General features: G+C 43.5%; 1 protein-coding gene and 1 pseudogene across 13 annotated transcripts in view; one reads left to right on the forward strand and one right to left on the reverse strand.

The window, feature by feature from the left end:
- The first annotated feature begins 39 nt into the window (after positions 1-39).
- On the forward strand, positions 40-6,381 carry LOC130707497 (frizzled-5-like; annotated as a pseudogene).
- Positions 6,382-15,713: 9,332 nt separating this feature from the next.
- The window catches only part of LOC130707501 (cyclin-Y-like protein 1), a 142,619-nt gene continuing 137,851 nt past the window's right edge, over positions 15,714-20,481 (reverse strand). For 5 of the 13 annotated variants that reach the window (XM_057542233.1, XM_057542232.1, XM_057542231.1 and 2 more), the window contains 2 exons: positions 17,784-17,946; positions 15,714-16,228 (listed from right to left, as the gene is read on the reverse strand). In XM_057542233.1, coding sequence (XP_057398216.1) covers positions 16,112-16,228; positions 17,784-17,946 — 280 coding nt within the window. In that variant the 3' untranslated portion in view covers positions 15,714-16,111. The remainder of the gene's footprint in view (positions 16,229-17,783; positions 17,947-20,481) is intronic. The other 8 variants (XM_057542230.1, XM_057542236.1, XM_057542235.1 and 5 more) reach the window with 2 other exon arrangements.

Genomic DNA, 20,481 nt, shown 5'->3' on the forward strand with positions numbered 1-20,481 from the left:
CCCAGCGCGAAGGGGCGGGGCCGGGGCGGAGCCTCCCGGCGGGCATTAGAAGCAGGTGACCCAGGCTGGACGGGAGAGGCCAGTCAGCCCGAGGCCGTGACTCCACTGCGGCCAGCGCCGCCGCCGCCGCCGCGCGCAGTTCAATACCCGCCGGAGGTGGGCCAAAGGGTGCTAGAGCGCGGGGGAGGAGCGGAGCCCGGCGCGTCCCGGGAGAACCGCCACCGCCCCCAGGAGTCCGCTGGAGCGCGGATCCCCCTGCAGGGGAGGAGAAGAGCGGCGGGCGGGACGCGGCGGCGGACGCGCACCATGCAGTCCCGGCGGGGCCAGCGCTGGCTGCTCGCCGTGCTGTGAGGCGGCGGGATCCCCCGGTCGCCGCACACCGCCTTCCTCTTGCCCAGGTGCTGCCAGGCGCGCTCGCCCTCCGTCCGGCTCCCGGACCCTGGTGGAACGCACGGCCTGCCCCCCGTCCTGCCCCGCCCGGATCATGCGGGGGGCCCCGGAGGAGGTGAGGGCGAATGACCGGTCTGCGGCGACCTCGTTCAGGGGGCGACCCCCTCTCTGAGACGCCCCCACCTGCTGCCATGTGCTGCCTCCTCGGGTACCCAGCCTATCGCCAAACTTTCCCGATGCCAGCCTGTCTCTGAGTCGCGTTTCTGAGCGAAGTGTCCCAGAGACGGAGGGCCCAGGCTGCCTACGGACTATCTGCTTCTCTCAGGATCCTCAGAGGTGAGAGCCCGCGCCTTCCCCTTCTCCCCGTTCTTTTCCCGGTCCTCTGCCCTTTTCCGGGGGGCTGAGCGCTCTGACCTTGGGGTGCAGGCTGGCAGGCCCTGCGAGAAGGGAGGCGGGGTGAGGGGCGGGGAGTCTGTAGTTTGGTTCCTGGAGGTGGAGGGGAGGGGAGGGAGAGAGGTTAACTTAGAGTTTTGGAGACCGCTTGCGGGGATTGTGCCGTTGACGCCCCTCTAATTGGGAGTGGTTGCAATTCTTCTCCCCCACCTTCTTTTTTAAAGAGTCCTTTCCTTGGAATCGGAGCCCTAACCGTCCCTCCCCAGCCCTATCCAGCGAAGAGCTGAGCGCTCCCTGCGGAGGCAGTGCCCTCCCGAAACAGTTTATCTTTGGACGGATTTCTTTAGAAGAAAAAGAAACCAACAGGTTGCCAGTCCCGGCGCCACACAAGTCGGCGGAGAGGGAAGCCCGGATCCCGGTTTCCCCTGCCTGAGCTGGCCCCGCGCGGGCTGCGGGAGACGAGGGGAGGGAGGGGGCTATGGCTCGGCCTGACCCGTCCGCGCCGCCTTCGCTGCTGCTGCTGCTCCTAGCGCAGCTGGCGGGCCGGGCGGCGGCCGCCTCCAAGGCCCCGGTGTGCCAGGAAATCACAGTGCCATGTGCCGCGGCATCAGCTACAACCTGACGCACATGCCCAACCAGTTCAACCACGACACGCAGGACGAGGCGGGTCTGGAGGTGCACCAGTTCTGGCCGCTGGTGGAGATCCACTGCTCGCCGGACCTGCGTTTCTTCCTGTGCTCCATGTACACGCCCATCTGCCTGCCCGACTACCACAAGCCGCTGCCGCCCTGCCGCTCGGTGTGCGAGCGCGCCAAGGCCGGCTGCTCGCCGCTCCTGCGCCAGTATGGCTTTGCCTGGCCGGATCGCATGAGCTGCGACCGCCTTCCAGTGCTGGGCCGCGACGCCGAGGTCCTGTGCATGGATTACAACCGCAGCGAGGCCACCACGGCGCCCCCCAGGCCCTTCCCGGCCAAGCCCACCCTCTCAGGCCTGCCGGGGTCGCCGGCCTCGGGGAGCGACTGCGCCGCCAGGGGCCCGTCGGTGTGCAAGTGCCGCGAGCCCTTCGTGCCCATTCTCAAGGAGTCGCACCCGCTTTACAACAAGGTGAGGACGGGCCAGGTACCCAACTGCGCGGTGCCCTGCTACCAGCCGTCCTTCAGCCCCGACGAGCGCACGTTCGCCCCCTTCTGGATCGGCCTGTGGTCTGTACTGTGCTTCATCTCCACCTCCACCACGGTGGCCACCTTCTTAATAGACATGGAACGCTTCCGCTACCCTGAGCGCCCCATCATCTTCCTGTCAGCCTGCTACCTGTGCGTGTCTCTGGGCTTCCTGGTGCGCCTGGTCGTGGGCCATGCCAGCGTCGCCTGCAGCCGCGAGCACAGCCACATCCACTACGAGACAACGGGCCCTGCGCTGTGCACTGTCGTCTTCCTGCTTGGTCTACTTCTTTGGCATGGCCAGCTCCATCTGGTGGGTCATCCTGTCGCTCACCTGGTTCTTGGCGGCTGGCATGAAGTGGGGCAACGAGGCCATTGTGGGCTATGCGCAGTACTTCCACCTGGCCGCGTGGCTCATCCCCAGTGTCAAGTCCATCACTGCGCTGGCACTGAGCTCCGTGGACGGGGACCCGGTGGCCGGCATCTGCTACGTGGGGAACCAGAACCTGAACTCGCTGCGCAGCTTCGTGCTGGGCCCGCTGGTGCTCTACCTGCTGGTGGGCACGCTCTTCCTCCTGGCGGGCTTCGTGTCGCTCTTCCGCATCCGCAGCGTCATCCAGGAGGGCGGCACCAAGACGGACAAGCTGGAGAAGCTCATGATCCGCATCGGCATCTTCACGTTGCTCTACACTGTGCCAGCCAGCATCGTGGTGGCCGGCTACCTGTACGAACAGCACTATCGCGAGAGCTGGGAGGCTGCGCTCACCTGCGCGTGCCCCGGCCCGGACTCCGGCCAGCCGCGCGCCAAGCCCGAGTACTGGGTGCTCATGCTCAAGTACCTCATGTGCCTTGTGGTGGGCATCACGTCGGGCGTTTGGATTTGGTCCGGCAAGACTGTGGAGTCGTGGCGGCGCTTCACCAGCCGCTGCTGCTGCCGCCCGCGGCGGGGCCACAAGAGCGGCGGCGCCACGGCCGCCGGGGACTACGCCGAGGCGAGCGCAGCGCTCACGGGCAGGACCGCGCCGCCGGGCCCCGCCGCCGCCGCCTACCACAAGCAGGTGTCCTTGTCGCACGTGTAGGAGGAGGCCGAGGCCGAGGGACCGGGACCGGGGCCGGGAGTTGAGGGAGGGAGGTTGTTTTGTTTGGTAGCTTTGCCAAGGTCACTTCCGTTTACCTTCTTGGTGCTGATGCCCCCTCCCGGGGCAACTTGGAGAGAGGGGAAAGGGACCGTTTCAAGGCGAGTACCTGTCCCAGGACTTCTCAAAGGGGCTCAGCTCACGTCTGTTCTATCTTACTGCCTTTTCAAGAGGAACCCTGTTTTTAATTTATATGTAGTTTTCTTAATTTTTAACTTTGTTGCATTTTGGCAACAAAATTTACCTTTGCTTTGGGGGCTTTACAATCCTAAAGTTGGCATTATAATGAAGTTCCACTTGGTTCAGGTGTCTTTGAACTGTGTGGTCTAAATTGGGAAAATATATTTCCTATACTTGTGTCTTTAAACATAATGTGAACAGTGAAAGTTGCTGTGACTGGGAAGTTGTTCCGTGTGCTTTTCCAGGTTGTTTCTCCTTCCACTGCTTAAAGTGTCCAAGATGCTTTAAGGTGAGCTGCTTGTCCCTGTTTATAGTTCCTAAGTTAGGGGACACCCTAAGTCACACCAAGGAGCAGGGGAGCATAATGTGGTTAGGGCCTCCGGAAAGTGACAAGGTTAGGCAATGTTTAGAGATTCTAATGTGTCCGTCCTAGCTTCGTTTAGCAAGCTTCGGTTTCTTCTCTGTAGTACTTGTAATCATTCTCATTCTTAACAGTGCCAGCTTTGCTTGAATAAGTTAGAGGTAGCATTGCAGTGTCCGGAATAAATATTTGGAAGAGTGCGAACCTAAGGGATGGTGATTGGTTGAACTTGAATTCTAGACTGTTAAGATGGCAGCTTTGTGCCGGAGGAGTGGGTGGTTCTTAATAGGCTTCGGTGATCCCACTTTTTTAAACTTGTGTTAACATTTTGGTAAAAATAAACCCACTTCCTTCTTCTGGAAGGACTTAGCGATAGTGCTGAAGAGGGCTCCTTTTTACATTTAAGGACTAAAATGGATATACCTCCTGTAATTAAGTAAATTTCCAACACCTCTCTTATCTGCTCCACCCCCAACCCACCTCCTTTATCATGTTAAACAGTCTTTTTGCTTTTCTTATTCCTCCTCTCCTGGAGAGCTGTGATTAGAAACCACACCCACCCTTGAAGGAGGTGCTTGACCCGGGGGGAGGGAGGCTGGCTACCTGTGAACAAACACTGGCAGCGATGGGGGAAAATAAGTGTCCCTGGACTTTGATCTAGATTACAGCCAGATATTCCAAAAGCGTCGAGACACTGCTCTCTGCGGCCTCTGAAAACAAATGAGACCCATAACACCCTTGCATAAGCTTTTAAAACATGGATCAGTGTAGCAAAAGGAAAGCTGTTTCCCCCCCCCCCCACCTCAATATATTTTTCTCTTCCTCCTCTTCTGAGAAAGCCTATATAGTGATGAGCACACACTTTACTGTTAGAGAACTCTGTTTGCTTTTCTAATCTGTTGAACCATTCCCTCATTTATATATGAAAGCCTATGTATTGATGAATACACACGTACACACACCACGCATACATACTTTACTGTTAAAAATTCTGTTTGCTTTCCTAATCTATTTAACCATTCATTCAAGAAGAGTGTGAGGCCATTACTGGGGAAGGGGGTGACAGTGCATTGGCCAGCAGAATACCAGTGAGCAGGACTGAGTGGGGACTAAATTTAAGAAGCTAAAATGGCAAAAACAATTAAAATTTGAGGATGTCTCCCTAGAAAAACAACAAGTGTAGGGATTTGCGCTTCATTTATACCAAAGTTGGAAAAGTCAGATTTAAGCCCAGGTCAGTTTTTACATTATGGATATTAAGTAAACAAGTGTATAGTTTCCATAGTGTATTTAAGCACTTTGCTGGTGGAAAGAAGCCTGGTGTTATAGTTTTCATGGACTTTCAAAAGCTATTCACGTTTATAAAAATGCACTGCTCTTACACACTCATCCTCTGAATCAAAATTTCAGTATATTCGACAAAACCTTGTACACAGAGCTACAGAACTTTTTGCACATCTAATTCCTCTACTTGTTCAGAAGCTTCTTAGAACCTTGAAATAGATCCCCTGCCTGAGGGCCAGTTCCTCTCTTGTTTTTCAAATGAGGAACTTTTCTGATCACCTTGACCTCTTCCCTCAGTTAACATGTCTTCCCAGAAAGTACATAGATTATTCTGCTGCCTTAGGTCATTGTGCCTAATTTGGGTTTTTCCTCTTCCTTTTTTTTTTTTTTTTTTTTTTTGTGGAGGAGTGTAAAGATGATGCAGAATGTATCTAAAAGTTGTGGGATGATGTGGTTGAAGTGATTTAATTCTTCCTGTTAAAACAACTATTTTTCATTTTGGCAACATACCAAACCTAAAAAGAACAACCAATTTACTTTAAAAAAAAAAAAAAAAAGACAGTTAAGACAAAGGATACTAAGCCAAGGAGAGGCAATACAGGTAATGCATTTGGAGGTCTAGGTCCAGGCCAACTCTCAGAGCTGCCTGTGTTTTCAGCCTCTGTTCTCACCGCTGCTCTCCCCCTCCCTTCCCTCAAAGATGAAGCCCACCTGCTTCCCTCAAGTCTTACCTCAGCCACCCCTCCCGCTACCCAGGGCAGAGAAGCCCATCTATTTATGGTCGCCCCCTATTTCCATCTCATATGCTGTTTTCTTCTGATTTTTATTTTTATTAGGCAAACAATCCATACTCGTGAAAACAATTATAAAATGGAAGGTTGTGGGGTGGTTTAGCAGCTTCTTCATAGCCAGCTCTGTGATTTTAGTGAGGATTTAAGGCCCAGTTTAGTTTCACATGTACAGCTTTTGGGCTGTCCCTTTCGTGGTTCAATTGTAAGCAACGTCTCCCATCACAGATTAGGGGGTAAAGATTTAGAAGGAACTAATATGTAACCTCTCAGTAAATCAGTTGATAAGACTTAGGAAGTCATTTTAATTTCTATTATTAACCTCACACTTTGAAGTTGTCTAAATTGGCTGAAAATAAGTATTCTTGGTGCCTTATTGGTTTATCCTTGCAAACCTTTGTCATGTTTTCTCGTAGTCGTTTCCAGAGATAAGCCTGTGTGTGTGTTGTGTGTAATTGTGAGCAATGTACAAGCTTAAATAACGTGCTGACACCACTGTTTCCAAGTTGGTATTCATTAGGCCGTTTCCTCCTGGGCTAGGGCTGCACTAATCCTGACAGCGGCTGCCAGGAGAAAACCTCATGGATCGATCCCACACCGCACCTTAATAACAGCATCCGTGACCTGCAGTCTCAAGTACAGAATGGGAACCCCAGAGCTAGGAAATGTAGTTGTATATTTTAATGAACTGCTGCTACCCCTGCTAAAGAGGCTTCTTTCACTTTTGTGCTCTACAGAAAGACCAAGGGGGGTAGGAGGGACAAAGCTTTGAATAACTGCTTTCTAACACCGAATGTGGCCAACAGGACAGAGAACATCACAAATCTAGGCAGGTGTGAGGTACAGTGGCTGAGGATTTCCTGCTCCCCCTGCATGCCCTTTCTTGCCTCCAAAGTCCAATCAAGTGATCCTGGGAACGAAATACGCCTGGGTTGAGGAGGGTGGTTTTGAAAGAAAAAGCTACCAAGACATTAAAGCAGGGTGAATGAAGGGTAGGCAGGATGCAAGTAACTAAGTAACCTGGCTCAGAACTCTCAAAAGCTTCTAGCAGCTTGATGACAATTACAGGATTTATTTCAGTCTGTGGTACATCATTTGAAGACAATATTACTTCATGTTGTTACAAACTGTATGTATAGTGTGTATGTGTTGTGGGTGTGTATATAAATAATATATATTATATATATGAGAGATGTAGTGACTTTTGATACGGGTTTGGTGCAGGTGAATTTATTACTGAGCCAAGTGAGGCACATACTGAGTCAGTAGTTCGAGTCCAGGGCATTCAGTACTTTTTCTGATTTCCATGTGTGTATAGTGCCTGTCCCATGCGGTATTGTCAGTGTCATGTCAAATCCAGAACTCACAAAGCAGAGCCAGCGATATTTTATTTGTAGACAATCAACTAGAATCTATAAAATTATTACTGGCAGGTGATTATAATTCCAGATCCCTAACACTAGCAAAAGGAAACCCAGAGCATCTTGATAAGAAGTTTTCTGTTTTTGTTTTGTTCCTGGAAGTCAGTAGAATAGCAGTTGTATGTGGTTATATTAGTGTCAAGATACTTAATTTGCTGACCTTATTATTTCAGAAAAAAAGAAATTGTATGTATTATATTTGTGGGAAGTTAAAATAATGCTTTGAGATTTTTATCAAATATGGAGAGTAGTTATTTATGAAAAACAAAGAAATGTCTATTTTTGTTTCTTTGTTCCCAATTAATGTAGATAAATTTTAAAGTGCATTAAAGCAATGGTAAAGCAAATAAGATGCTGTACAAGTATTTTTCTCATGCTTTCATGGAGAGACACTTTTCTAAGAGTATCTGAAGGAGGTATGTGCATTCTAACTTCATGATCAGATTTCTCGGATGTACTTTGAATATAAGTGGCAACGTTTTTATGGATAATAAAATCAAAGAAATTCCAATCACCAGAAGGAGAACTAATGAAAACATGTTTTACCTGAATATACTTCATAGGTTTCTCCTGCTGATCCTGTGATTGTTTCATGATTCACTTGAAGAAATGAAGGAAAATACACATAAGAACAGAGACATTACCTGAGATTGTGTTCTATTTTATCAACCCTCCATCTATACTCTGTACTGAAGCAATTTGGATAGAAGTGCTGCTGTTGTTGTGTGTGTCTGGTTTGCAGTCAGAAACTCCCAAAACTTCATCATTCAGCAGTTAGATCCACAACTTTGTATTAAGGTCTAAATACAAGTCAGGGAACCCAGATAAGATAAGAGGCTATATGGTTCTCCCTCTGTATTTGTGGGTAATTGGTTCCAGTAGTCTCCCTCCCCCCCGTGCCACCCCATACCAAAATCCATGGATGCTCAAGTCCCTTATATAAAACGGTGCATGGGTTTCCCTGGTGGTGCAGTGGTTGAGAATCTGCCTGCCAATGCAGGGGACACGGGTTCGAGCCCTGGTCTGGGAAGATCCCACATGCCACAGAGCAACTGGGCCCGTGAGCCACAAATTACTGAGCCTGCGCGTCTGGAGCCTGTGCTCCGCAACAAGAGAGGCCGCGATAGTGAGAGGCCCGCGCGACGCGATGAAGAGTGGTCCCCACTTGCCACAACTAGAGAAAGCCCTCGCACAGAAATGAAGACCCAACACAGCAATCAATCAATCAATCAATAAGAACGTGAATTTCTAAAAAAAAAAAAAAAAAAAAAACGGTGCAGTATTTACATATAACCTACGCACAATCCTCCCATCTTCCCCCGCACCCTCCTTTATACTTTAAGTCATGTCTAGATTACTTATAACACCAAATACAAATCCTAAGTAAGTAGTTGTAAATATAATGCAAATGGTTGGTGGTGTGCAGCAAATTCAAGTTTTGCTTTCTGTAACTTTCTGAAATTTTTTTCCCTAAATATTTTCAGTCCATGGTTGGTTGAATCCACTGATGCAGAACCTGTGGATACGGAGGGCCAACTGTAAATTGATTTAGAGTTGGCACTTCCCTGACAATCTGGACCGATGCTTAGTAAACCTGAGATAGTTAATTTAGCATCAAAGTGAGTACTATGAGCATTATTAGATTGGTACATGTTAGGGCATTTGGGAGAACAGAAAATACAGCAGTTGAGCTGGATCCTGGTGCAAGAGCCGCTGTGCCTGACCCGGACAGGTCTCTAGTGGGCACGTCTTCCCAGTGCTTTCTCGTTGTTCATTCCCCCCAGTGGAAAAGGGGGGCACTGCTGGACTTAGGAAGTTGGAGAAATAGGTAATAATGCTTCTTTTAGTGATTTAGTTACAGAGCTCTTACGTGCAACAGAATGAGAGGAAGTAGAATGGTTCTGTGCATAGATTTGGGAGCTAGACTGATTAGGGATTCAACTCCCAGCTCCATCATTCATGGGCTGTTGATCCTGAACAAATTACTTAAGCTCTTAGTACTTCATTTGTGTACTGCATCTTAGTACTTTCTCATCTGTGAAAGGGGGATAATGATAGTACTTATATTTTAGGGTTGAGAGGATCTAAAAGATTCAATCAGGTTAAGGTAAGTAAAACAAGGAGGAAGCAGCCATTCAGGCATGGAATGGAAAGGGAATTGAAAGACTAGTTTTCAAATTTGTGTCTGCATAAGAATCATTTGGGGTTCCTATTAGAAATGTAGATTCCCAGGCTTCAGCTCCAGGAATTGAGATTAATTTGGGATCCAAGAATTAGGTCTTTTGGTTCTGTTTTAGTAAACTTTTAGAATTATTTTAGGTTTACAGAAAAGTTGCAAAGATATATCCATTTTGCCTTAATAGTAACATATTATCATAGCACATTTGTTAAACTAAGAAGTCAACATTAACGCACTACTGTTAACTCCAGACTTCATTTGGATTTCACCAGATTTTCCACTGATGTTCTTTATCTGTTCTAGGATTCCACATTGCATTTAGAGAAGCTTCATTTCTTACAGGGACTTTCAGCCCATGAGAGGCAGGTGGTCTGGAGACCACATCTTGAGAAACACTAGGACATGTCAAGGGCTGAGGAAGGTCAAATTGCCCCATCCTCACCACCATCCTGGTGGTGGGGGTGTTGGATATAGAAATTTGATTTGAAGAGTTGGGATGGAATCCTCTCCCTTAGATGAGAGGGGTTACCTTAAGAAGTGAGGCATCTATTCCTAATGCCAGATGAAATGAGTTTTGGAGTTTGGAAGGTGGGGTTGCTGCCTAGCCTGAGGAGATACATCTAGGGTTGTGGGCAGATCAGGGGAGTGAGTGCAGCAAATTGGGAACAACTACTTTGTGGGAACACAGGAGGGCTCAAGTAGTTGATTAAAGGGGATTACAAGGGGCCAGTTAGCCCGTGAGCCACATAAATCCTGTATTTCCTGGAACCTGGTGATAGTGTTTTAGAAATGGGTCACAGTAGTAACCAACATCAAGCACTGCCACATTGGACACGAGCAGAGAGTCAAAGGGTGAAGCTGAGATGACCTTGTTGAGAGAGGGCAGTGGGAGGTGGACAAAACACTGATGCCCTGCGTTTGGAAGAGTCGGTTCCCACAGTGAGGAGATCAAGGGCCACCATCTGGGGAGCTAGAAGTAAAGGTCAGTAGAATTGAGAACGGTAAGATGAAGGAATAGATGTTGTAAGAAAAAGCTAGCAGAGTAATTTGAGGTCTTGAAGTAGAGATCGACATATTCTTGAGGACCTTAGGTCCTGAGGCTGTCACTGACTTTCTCTAATCACATTCAAATTATTTAGCTGCCCTCACAGCAGTTAAGTAATCACCTAACCTGTTCTTTTTTTTTTTTTTTTTAAAGAACATTAACCTCTTTTCATTTGACTCTGGATTTCTCTTAATTTCTATACTACTTCACTTTCCTGGTTCTTTCGGCATGTTAGAGATCCTAAACCATAAACTGGTATTCATAACATTTCTTTCACATGAAGTACCTGTTATCTCATCTGCCAAACCCATTTAAAATGGACTAGTGGAAATTGCCTCAGAAGCCAAACAGATTGCACCTGTGTACAAGGGACCAGGTGTCTCTGAAGGGCTCCTAGATCTTTTGTATTCTTGCTGGCACGGTGTCAGGCTGGCCAGGCTGGTGAGTGGCTAACAGTTCAGATTTTAGGTGATCTAATCCTTAACTTGATAGATGCTGGGTGTAATCTACAGATTCTGCATAGAAATTAGCACTTACCCCTGGGAGAGCCCCTACCAGCTGTCAAGTGCTTTACCAAATAGCTCTATACTCAAGAATGCGGCTTCTGGGTGAGGGAACAGTCGTAGTCATTTTACATGGGGTTAGAGTGAAGTCTTGGGTGATGAAAGATTTTAGCTAACCTACACGCTATAGGTAAACATTTCCAAAAACATTGCATAACCTGAATACAGAGTGAATTGTTTTCCAGTAAATACTGGCTTCAGCATTTTTCAAAAATCAAGGAATGGCATATTTTATAGAATGGGAAAACTAAGAAATGAAATTTGACCTGTTGTAAAACTAGGATTTAGTGCTGTTGAATTTCAATAATGGGCATACAGGGTACATTAGGAGTAAATGTGAAAGAATAGGGTCATGATGGACTCTGATACAGGGTGGAAAACATTTCTCTTAACCAGAAACACTGGGCCCTAAGAAGTTGTCTTAGGGTCAACCACATGAATTTAACATACAAAAATGGCAATTTAATTTGGTTCAAACATACATTTCAAACTTTTGTCTTTTCCTTGTAAAGAATAAAGTTCAGTTCACGGTATACCAGAGTTAAAATTGCACAGATGTCAGTATTCCAATAGAGAAAAATCATTTTTTTTAAAAAGCGAAAAAATAAAATTTGAGTTCAGGTAGTCAGATATTCTTTTATAGTCTTACTACTTTAGGGAACAAACCCTTCCTCGGTATAAAAATCTGGAAAAAAATGCCATAGTTGCCACCCTCTTAATAACTAGTTTCCATGCCCCATATTTGTTGGAGAACCTACTTTGTGATGTTTAAATTTTTACCTTAAGTTGCCTCAATTTCCCATTTATTAAAATGGCTGTATTGCCTCTAGAATTAAAGCTGAAGGGGAAAAGCAATTTTTAGCGATTCCCCTTATTCTACCAACTTGTTCTTGAAGCTACAGTCATGCCCAATGTTCCTACCCCCCATTTTTTTTTTTTTTTTAAAACCTTCGACCGGGCTTCCCTGGTGGCGCAGTGGTTGAGAATCTGCCTGCTAATGCAGGGGGACACGGGTTCGAGCCCTGGTCTGGGAAGATCCCACATGCCGCGGAGCAACTAAGCCCGTGAGCCACAACTACTGAGCCTGCGCGTCTGGAGCCTGTGCTCCGCAATAAGAGAGGCCGTGATAGTGAGAGGCCCGCGCACCGTGATGAAGAGTGGCCCCCGCTCGCCGCAACTAGAGAAAGCCCTCGCACAGAAACGAAGACCCAACACAGCAAAAATAAATAAATAAATAAATTTAAACCTTCGACCACTCGAGATAGGTCAGCATTTCTGCTTAGTAACTGGCATATTACTACGCGGTGCAAACTATTGATATAAACAGTGACTTGTGATAGATTTTTTTCCCCTTCTGTACTAAATCAGATCATCTCTCCTCATCAGCAACTTCACAAGAACAAAGTTAAAGATGTGACCTTAGGAAGGTAACTAAGGTGGATGAAATACTACGGCAATACTATCAGGACTGATGGAATATTGCTCAAGTGCAGTGGCTAGGGTCTAAAAGAACCTTTAGCGATCTGGTGTATTTCCAGCTGAATGTTAAGTGAAGTAGCAGGTTAACGTCAAATGACGTGGCTTGTGTAAAAGTCACCCTCTTAACAGCAACCACAATTCTACTGCTTCCTGTTCTTCCATTTTCTTTCCTGTTCAATTGCTTGAAACCCTCACACAACAAGTTCTGATTCTACAGTATTCCTGTAATTCCTTTCTCTGTGTATTTACCTACTTTTATCTTTCAATGTGCATTTCCATCTTGGCACCATAACAAACAATTCAAAAATGCCATCTAATGCATTATGCCACTGAGCACTGTAGCCAGTGATTTTAAGTGTACTAGATTATCTTCAGGTTGAAAAGAGCGTAAGCTGAAGAAATAAATGTCTACATCTTAACTAAAGGCAGGGGTCAAAACAACTTATGAATGGTTAGTTTGAAAATGCTTTAAGGCCCGACTATCAGAGCTGACTGAAAACATTTGAGTTAGGCAGAGTTGTAATGTTATGTGAATAGTGAGAAGTGTTACAAACACAGTAGCCATATATTTGAATTAAAATAGAGTTTATTAGCTTTTCTTTTAATATAAACATGAGGCAGAAAAACCACGTAAGTTGTAGCATTCTTTTCAAAATAAAACTGCAATCAGTACTTGAATTTCCAAGCTCCAAACTCCATAAACAATATTTTTTGAGGTGGTAGATTGTAGTATTTTATATACCATAATTTATCATTTATGTCTCTGTCCCTTAAAAATGATGGAACCTGCAGCACTCAGTAGAATGTGAAGCCTTGCTATAAAGAGAGAAAGTACTTCTGGCCCAGAAATGCTTTGTTTACAGGCAAAATTCCTAGGATTACATCTGAGAAGGTAGGAGGAGAAAGATTTCACATAGTTGAGAACACTTTTTTTTTTTTTTTTAATATTTCAAGTTTAGGTGACATCGTTACCAATCTCCAAAAAGACTGATTACTGGACCTCCCGCCTTTTAAAGCCTGAGGTAAGGGTTCCTAAGGTTTATATGTTTCCTCTTAAATAGAAATTGAAGTGAGACACCTACAGCCAGGTTAACACACAGGATAGAAAAGCTGTTTCGTATCACTTACTCTCCTGTCCCTACTATTAGGGTCCAGTTCCTTTCAATTTATTACATGTGAATTAACACTGTTGTTCATAATTCCTTTACCAAATCTAGAAAAAAGAAACTTAGGTGATCAAGCAGGTAAGCAGCCCAGCCTTGCAAAGGACTATTTTAAAAAGAGGAGGGGAGGTATCCCCTCAAGTCTTAGTGCAATTTTAAGCTTTGATACTTGTAGAAGTATAAATGCCACAAACTTACAAAACATCATTTGAAAGTTTAATCGAATTTCTTCTAAACTCATTTAGTTTTGTAAATTTTAAACGTTAAGCGTTTATTGTTTTATTTTTTATTTTTTACAATTTATGTATTTATTTATTTATGGCTGTGTTGGGTCTTCGTTTCTGTGCGAGGGCTTTCTCTAGTTGTGGCAAGTGGGGGCCACTCTTCATCGCGGTGCGCGGGCCTCTCATTATCGCGGCCTCTCTTGTTGCGGAGCACAGGCTCCAGACGCGCAGGCTCAGTAATTGTGGCTCACGGGCCTTCCCAAGCCAGGGCTCGAACCTGTGTCCCCAACAAGAGAGCCTGCGACAGTGAGAGGCCCGCGCACCGCGATGAAGAGTGGCCCCCGCTTGCCACAACTAGAGAAAGCCCTCACACAGAAACGACCCAACACGCCATTAAATAAATTCATTAATTTAAAAAAATAAAAAATTAAAAAATAAAAGCTTAATGTTTAAAATGTACAAAAGTAAATGAGTTTAGAAGAAATTCGATTAAAGTTTCAAGTGATGTTTTGCCAGTCTAGCATTTATACTTCTGCGACAGTGTTCTGGAGTATCCAAGCACACTATATTAAAGCTTAAAATTGTTGTAAGACTTTTGGGACACCTTCTATTTCATCACCGGCTTGTTAATTACTGGACCACCATGTTGGCTGGAATTATGAAAATATCCTTTAATACAAGTATAGAACAAAGAGGAAAATCATCACAAAATCAGAAGCACCATTATAGTTAACAAGAAATGCAGCATGGACCCAATAGAAGGAAATAACCTACTTTCTCTGTTTATGATCGCAAGCATGCTAATATGCTAATAAGTACTGCCTGCAAAGAATTTGGATGACATGTGTTATTCAGCAGCTTTTTGGTTTAAATTGATTGCCAATAATGACTAGCAGCTTCAATGATATAGTAGGGAGGAAGAACCCTGCAAAACCTAACGATGCTACAACAGTCTGTTCCGAAGTTTGGCTTTATGAGTTGTTAGGAGTCCCATGTTTTTTTTGTGTGTGTTTTTTTTGTTTTTTTGTTTGTTTGTTTGTTTTTGTTTGTTTTTTCTTTTTTTGTTTCTTTTTTGTTTTTTTTTGTTTTTTTTTTGTTTTGTTTTTTCTTTTTTTGTTTTTTTTGTTTTTTCTTTTGTTTTTTTTGTTTTTTTCTTTTTTTGTTTTTTCTTTTTTTGTTTTTTTTGTTTTTTTTGTTTGTTTTCGTTTTTCTTTGTTTTTTTCTTTTGTTCGTTTTTTTGTTTTATTCTTTTTGTTTTTTTTTGTTTTTTCTTTTTTTGTTTTTTCTTTTTTTTGTTTTTTTTGTTTTTTTGTTTGTTTTCGTTTTTCTTTGTTTTTTTCTTTTGTTCGTTTTTTTGTTTTTTTCTTTTTGTTTTTTTTGTTTTTTTTGTTTTTTTTCTTTTTTTCTTTTTTTTGTTTTTTTCTTTTTTTTCTTTTTTTTGTTTTTTTCTTTTTTTTGTTTTTTTTCTTTTTTTGTTTTTTTTTGTTTTTTTCTTTTTTTTGTTTTTTTCTTTTTTTTTTGTTTTTTTTCTTTTTTTGTTTTTTTTTGTTTTTTTCTTTTTTTTGTTTTTTTTTGTTTTTTTCTTTTTTTTGTTTTTTTTTGTTTTTTTCTTTTTTTGTTTTTTTCTTTTTTTTGTTTTTTTTGTTTTTTTCTTTTTTTTGTTTTTTTTTGTTTTTTTCTTTTTTTTGTTTTTGTTTTTTCTTTTTTTTGTTTTTTTTGTTTTTTGTTTTTTTTGTTTTTTTCTTTTTTTTGTTTTTTTTTGGAGTCCCATTTTTTGATGGTAATACTGCACTGATTCTAAAGGAATATGCAGCAGTATGGGACAGTGAGGCAAGAAAAACATAGAAGTTATATAGTTAAAGTCTAAAGTCTTTAAATAGTTAAAAGTTTATATAGTTAAAGTCTAAAGTCTTTAAATAGTTAAAAGTCTTTATATAGTTAAAGTCTAAAGTCTTTAAATAGGTAAAAGTCTTTATATAGTTAAAGTCTAAAGTCTTTAAAGTCTAAAAATTTAAGCTATTAATTAAAAAACCTCACATAGTTCTCAGCTATCAGATATCTGTGTGTCGATTGGGAGCAGATATCTGTGCATGGATTGGGAGCTTTTAGCTTTGGAGTGGTTTTTGTAACTCTGTTTACAATAAAAAGGACAGAAGAGCGTGTTACATTGACGAGGTCCCGTTCTTTCCTATGAGCATAATCTTCGCTTGTCCATGAGTCTCTTGAATTCAATGTCTTTCTTTAAGGTGAAAATACTAACTTTGCTGGTTTCTGAGCAGGAGAGGTGCTATTTCTCCAGTCCTTGTTTCGAGGGGTTTATGATGTTACAACCCCTCACTTCTCCCTTAAGAGAGGATGGCATTGGAGCGCCGAATACCAATGAAATGATCAGCGCTGAAAGACCTTCTCATAGCAGCTCTACACACGTCTTTGTATTCGTCGTCACACAATCTGGAAATGGCCTAGGAAAGTCAATCAGGTAGAACATAGGTATAATTAGGGGGAAAAAAAAATGTTCGGACCTTAAAAAAACAAAAAAAGCATCATTGATAAGCCACACATCTACATTCGTTTAGATAGTTCATAGTTACTGCTACTTTGGATAGCTGATATCTACACTAACTGACAATTCCCTAAGGTAATAACCTTTAAGGGCTATGATTAGATTGCTGGGGCAAGGGGTAACTTGCCCTAATAACTTAGAGTTACTTAAAAATTGGGTTCCTAATGATAGGCTCCTAATAGCAATATCATCTGTTACCTACACACGTGATCCTTAAACGTAATGGACATACACTTGGGCAAAATCAGTGTTTACTCAGCTATTCAACTTCTATTCAGTTTTCATTAGTTATTACATACTCTAAGAAAATTTTAATCAGGTAGGTATGTGCTGAAGGTAGGAGAGGTCTAATGACAAGCGCTGAAAGGTGCTATTTCACTTGCACATAAATTATGGTAGAAAAACATCTTATTCTAAAGTACCACCAAGGTACCACAGAAAGTATCCATTTTAAATGTGTTCATTTCAGTTGTGAATTTTGCTGTATACCCACCAAAAATCATAAGCCATAAGTATTACTTTGTTCCATGTACGTTACCATTTATATTAAAAACTCATGTACTTTCTACAGCCAGTATCTGAATCCACATTATACCTTCCAAGTATAGGTCTCTCAGGTTAGCCACGGATGCTTTGTCTAATAAACTCATGGGACTGAACTGTGATACACACACACACACACACACACACACACACACACACACACACACGAACTGCAAGCTGAGTAAAAAACAGTTAAGAGGGAATTCCCTGGTGGCGCAGTGGTTAAGAATCCGCCTGCCAATGCAGGGGACACGGGTTTGAGCCCTGGTCCGGGAAGATCCCACATGCCGAGGAGCAACTAAGCCTGTGCGCCACAACTACTGACCCTGCGCTCTAGAGCCCGTGCTCTGCAACAAGGGCAGCCACTGCAATGAGAAGCCTGCGCACCGCAATGAAGAGCAGCCCCCGCCCGCCGCAGCTAGAGAAAGCTCGAGTGCAGCAGCGAAGACCCAATGCAGCCATAAATAAATAAATACATTTATTTATTTATTCAAAATATCAAGACAGTAGAAATAGTCCAAAACATCAATTATAAAAAAAAAAAAAAAAAGACAGTTAAGAGTGGTAAGTAGATTATGTAGGTACATATGATTAGGGATACAATTTTAAGAAATTATTCATGGATGGTTATATGTAAGTGTAGAGGTTCAAATGGAAAACCATTAAGAACAGATTAAATATGATTTAAAGTATTCTGAATTATGGTTACAGAAGAGACAATTTTTTTTTTTATAATGTGGGATCCCTGTATAAACCATAAAAGACACAGGAAATATGATGCCAACGGGTCAATAAGCTCTTCAAACTGTTAACAGCTTTCCATTTTCCTAATCACTGCTTAATATAATTTAGCTACAGATGTGGCTTCGGTGGCTGACAGAAAACCCCAGTTAGTGATTTCACAGCCTTACCTCGTAGTTCCGTGCTCTTTGTTTGGTAAGAGGAGTGAATAGAACATTCAGGTTGTTGTCATGTGCTAAGGAGCGAAGGTCAAAGTAGTATTTGGCATACACACTGAAAGGAACATTAATATTAAAGTGAAGTAGCTCCAGGACGTGCCTTTCCATCTCATTCCTGGGGGAGGAGGAGAAGACAAAACCAACACAGGACAATTTTAGTCAACTGGGCTATCTTCAAAAATACCATTCTGAGCTACTAGGATGGCTCTAAATACTGTTTTGAAACAAATAATGGCTACCCAGCTGGATTAATACCCTAATGTTCAAACAAGGTACAGCTATTTGTGGTCCTTTCTGCGTCCCAGCACTTTGAGTCTGGGACAAGGGGGAAGAGGTTATGGCCCTCTTAGGCACTCATGCTGCTGACTCGGGCTCAGTCTTCAGAGTTCCATTAGTGCAGCTGTACGAGTCATGCTCCACACTCACTCACAAGGCCCCGCTATAGTGATCAGATGAAAGGAATGATGGATGCCGTTTATTAGCTCTGAAGAGCTTGCAGACACTTGCACCGGGCTGAGGACAGGAAGGGGCTCACTGAGGTGGAGACGAGCCAACACAAGGCGTGGGCACATCACCACGGCAACAAATGGGTCCATCGAGAGCCACTGCTGTTATCTCTGAGGGGGGAAAACTCTTGAGGCAACAAGGATTCATCTCAAGTAAATAAATAAATAAGCTACATTCGATGGGAAAGGGAATCCCCCCACCCCCACCCCGTGCATGGGGCTGTGTCAAAGGGCATAATGCAAGTTTCTGTTCACCTTAAAACCTTACTAGGGTGAGTTGTCGTCACCATGACAGGACAGGATGCACTTTTTAAGCTTAGGAAGGCAGTAAGATTATGTCTCAGCTAGACTAAACCCACTTTACGACACGACCTCTGATAGAGCAGTTGTTTCCCCCGGTGTTAGGAGAGCAGCCCAGAATGTTCAGACCTACCGCCCCTTGCCAGGACAGACTGCACACGCCCACAGAGGGCGAATTCAATGAAGTGGGAAAGTAGAGTGCTGGGAGCAGGCTTCTGCTATATGACCATATCCAGCCATTTGCTTGCCAAATGTTTAAGTAAATAAATATAAAATTAGAGTAAATCTTACCACTTTTCACAGCAATCACTTTAGAGAGTTGATTATATAAAAATGATAAATACCCAAACAAACATGCAAGTGGCTTATTTTACAATACATTTGGTTTCTTGGTTTTAAAGTGTTAATATTTTATCCATTGGATAAATCAACAAATGCTCCATGTTCTCCTGTATGGAGAGCAGAGTATGAGCAGAAATGAGGTTTCTCATTTGTTGAACTTTAAACCTAACTGAACCTACTTCCAAAATTCATTTCCTGTTCATACGGCCAGAAGTCGATAGCAATGTAAATCAGATAATGTTTTGACAATCAGCTAATCAGGACTTAATTTACTACAGGAATAAATGCACTTCACTATCCCTTTTATATTTTCTCCACTAATACATTTTAATTGTGTGGAAATACAGTACTTCATAGGATTAACATGTCTATTAATAGAGCTTTAATCACTGAAGAAAAGCATTATGCCTACAGAATATGCATCTTCTGTGTTTTTTGCTGTTCTTAAATGGCTAGGTGGCTGAAGAGCCTACCACTTACAGGCGCAGCAAACTGTCTGAACAGCAGCTGCTCAGTTTAACTTACTCTTTTGAAGGGAAATATATATTTAACAAGACACAGAGATGTTAGAAAGTTTTAAGGAAAAGCTGATAGACAGCAATTTTTCAATTCAGACTCAAAATGAGACCATTACAAATAGTAGTCAACAGCAGAGGGATGAAACACATGTGTATTAGACACTTTGTTGTAATGCTTTCCAACTCCCAAAGATCATAAACAAAAGCAGCCTATTATAAACATAACTCCTGGTGATTCTCCGTTCTACACAGAAAAGCGTTGTTTAGAATTAGTTTCTTCATAGCTGGCCAGTGCCGCCAATGCTCCTGGGCTCAATGTCTATGAACACCCACACGTTTCCCTGCATGTTCTCGGATGTTGTACCTGGAACCAGAGCCCCAGTCAGCTCAGTTGCAGATTCTGAGAAAATTTCAGCTGCCATCATGGCAGGGATGGTGTTCACGATTACAAATTTTCCTTCCTTCAAGGGACCAGTTTAAAGACTGATGATAGTGTTGGTCAACGTCACTTTAGTTTCTGCAACTTCCAAAAGTACTCCTCTTCATTTCAAATTCATTATCTGCTGTTACACTGTTTGCTAAGATTGCTACCAGCAATATCACCATGACCACCTGGTTTACATGATCACCAAAGTGGGCATTTTCACCAAAAGCCACTTTGACAGCTACTGACAGTCACTGGTCCCTTCTCTTAGTCACAACTTTCCTCGCTTCAGCTGTAAATATGCACTTTGGTAATTGTGAATTATCCAGAGTAAGGGGCAAAGGTAACAAAAACAAACTCTTGCCCCTGCCTGCCATCTTGATCGGCCTCTGCTGTCCAATATAATCAAGAGGTGTCCTTTCCCATTTTCCTGAATGCCACCCACAAAGACAGGTTCACTGTCAAGCGGGCACTTCGAGAGTCTGCTGGAATTACCTCTCTGGCTCATCCTGCTTCCCACCCTTGGGGCCCTTCACCAGAGCCAGATTGGAAGCCTGGCG

This window comes from Balaenoptera acutorostrata, chromosome 3, assembly GCF_949987535.1.
Source record: "Balaenoptera acutorostrata chromosome 3, mBalAcu1.1, whole genome shotgun sequence".
NCBI classification, from domain to species: Eukaryota; Metazoa; Chordata; class Mammalia; order Artiodactyla; family Balaenopteridae; genus Balaenoptera; species Balaenoptera acutorostrata.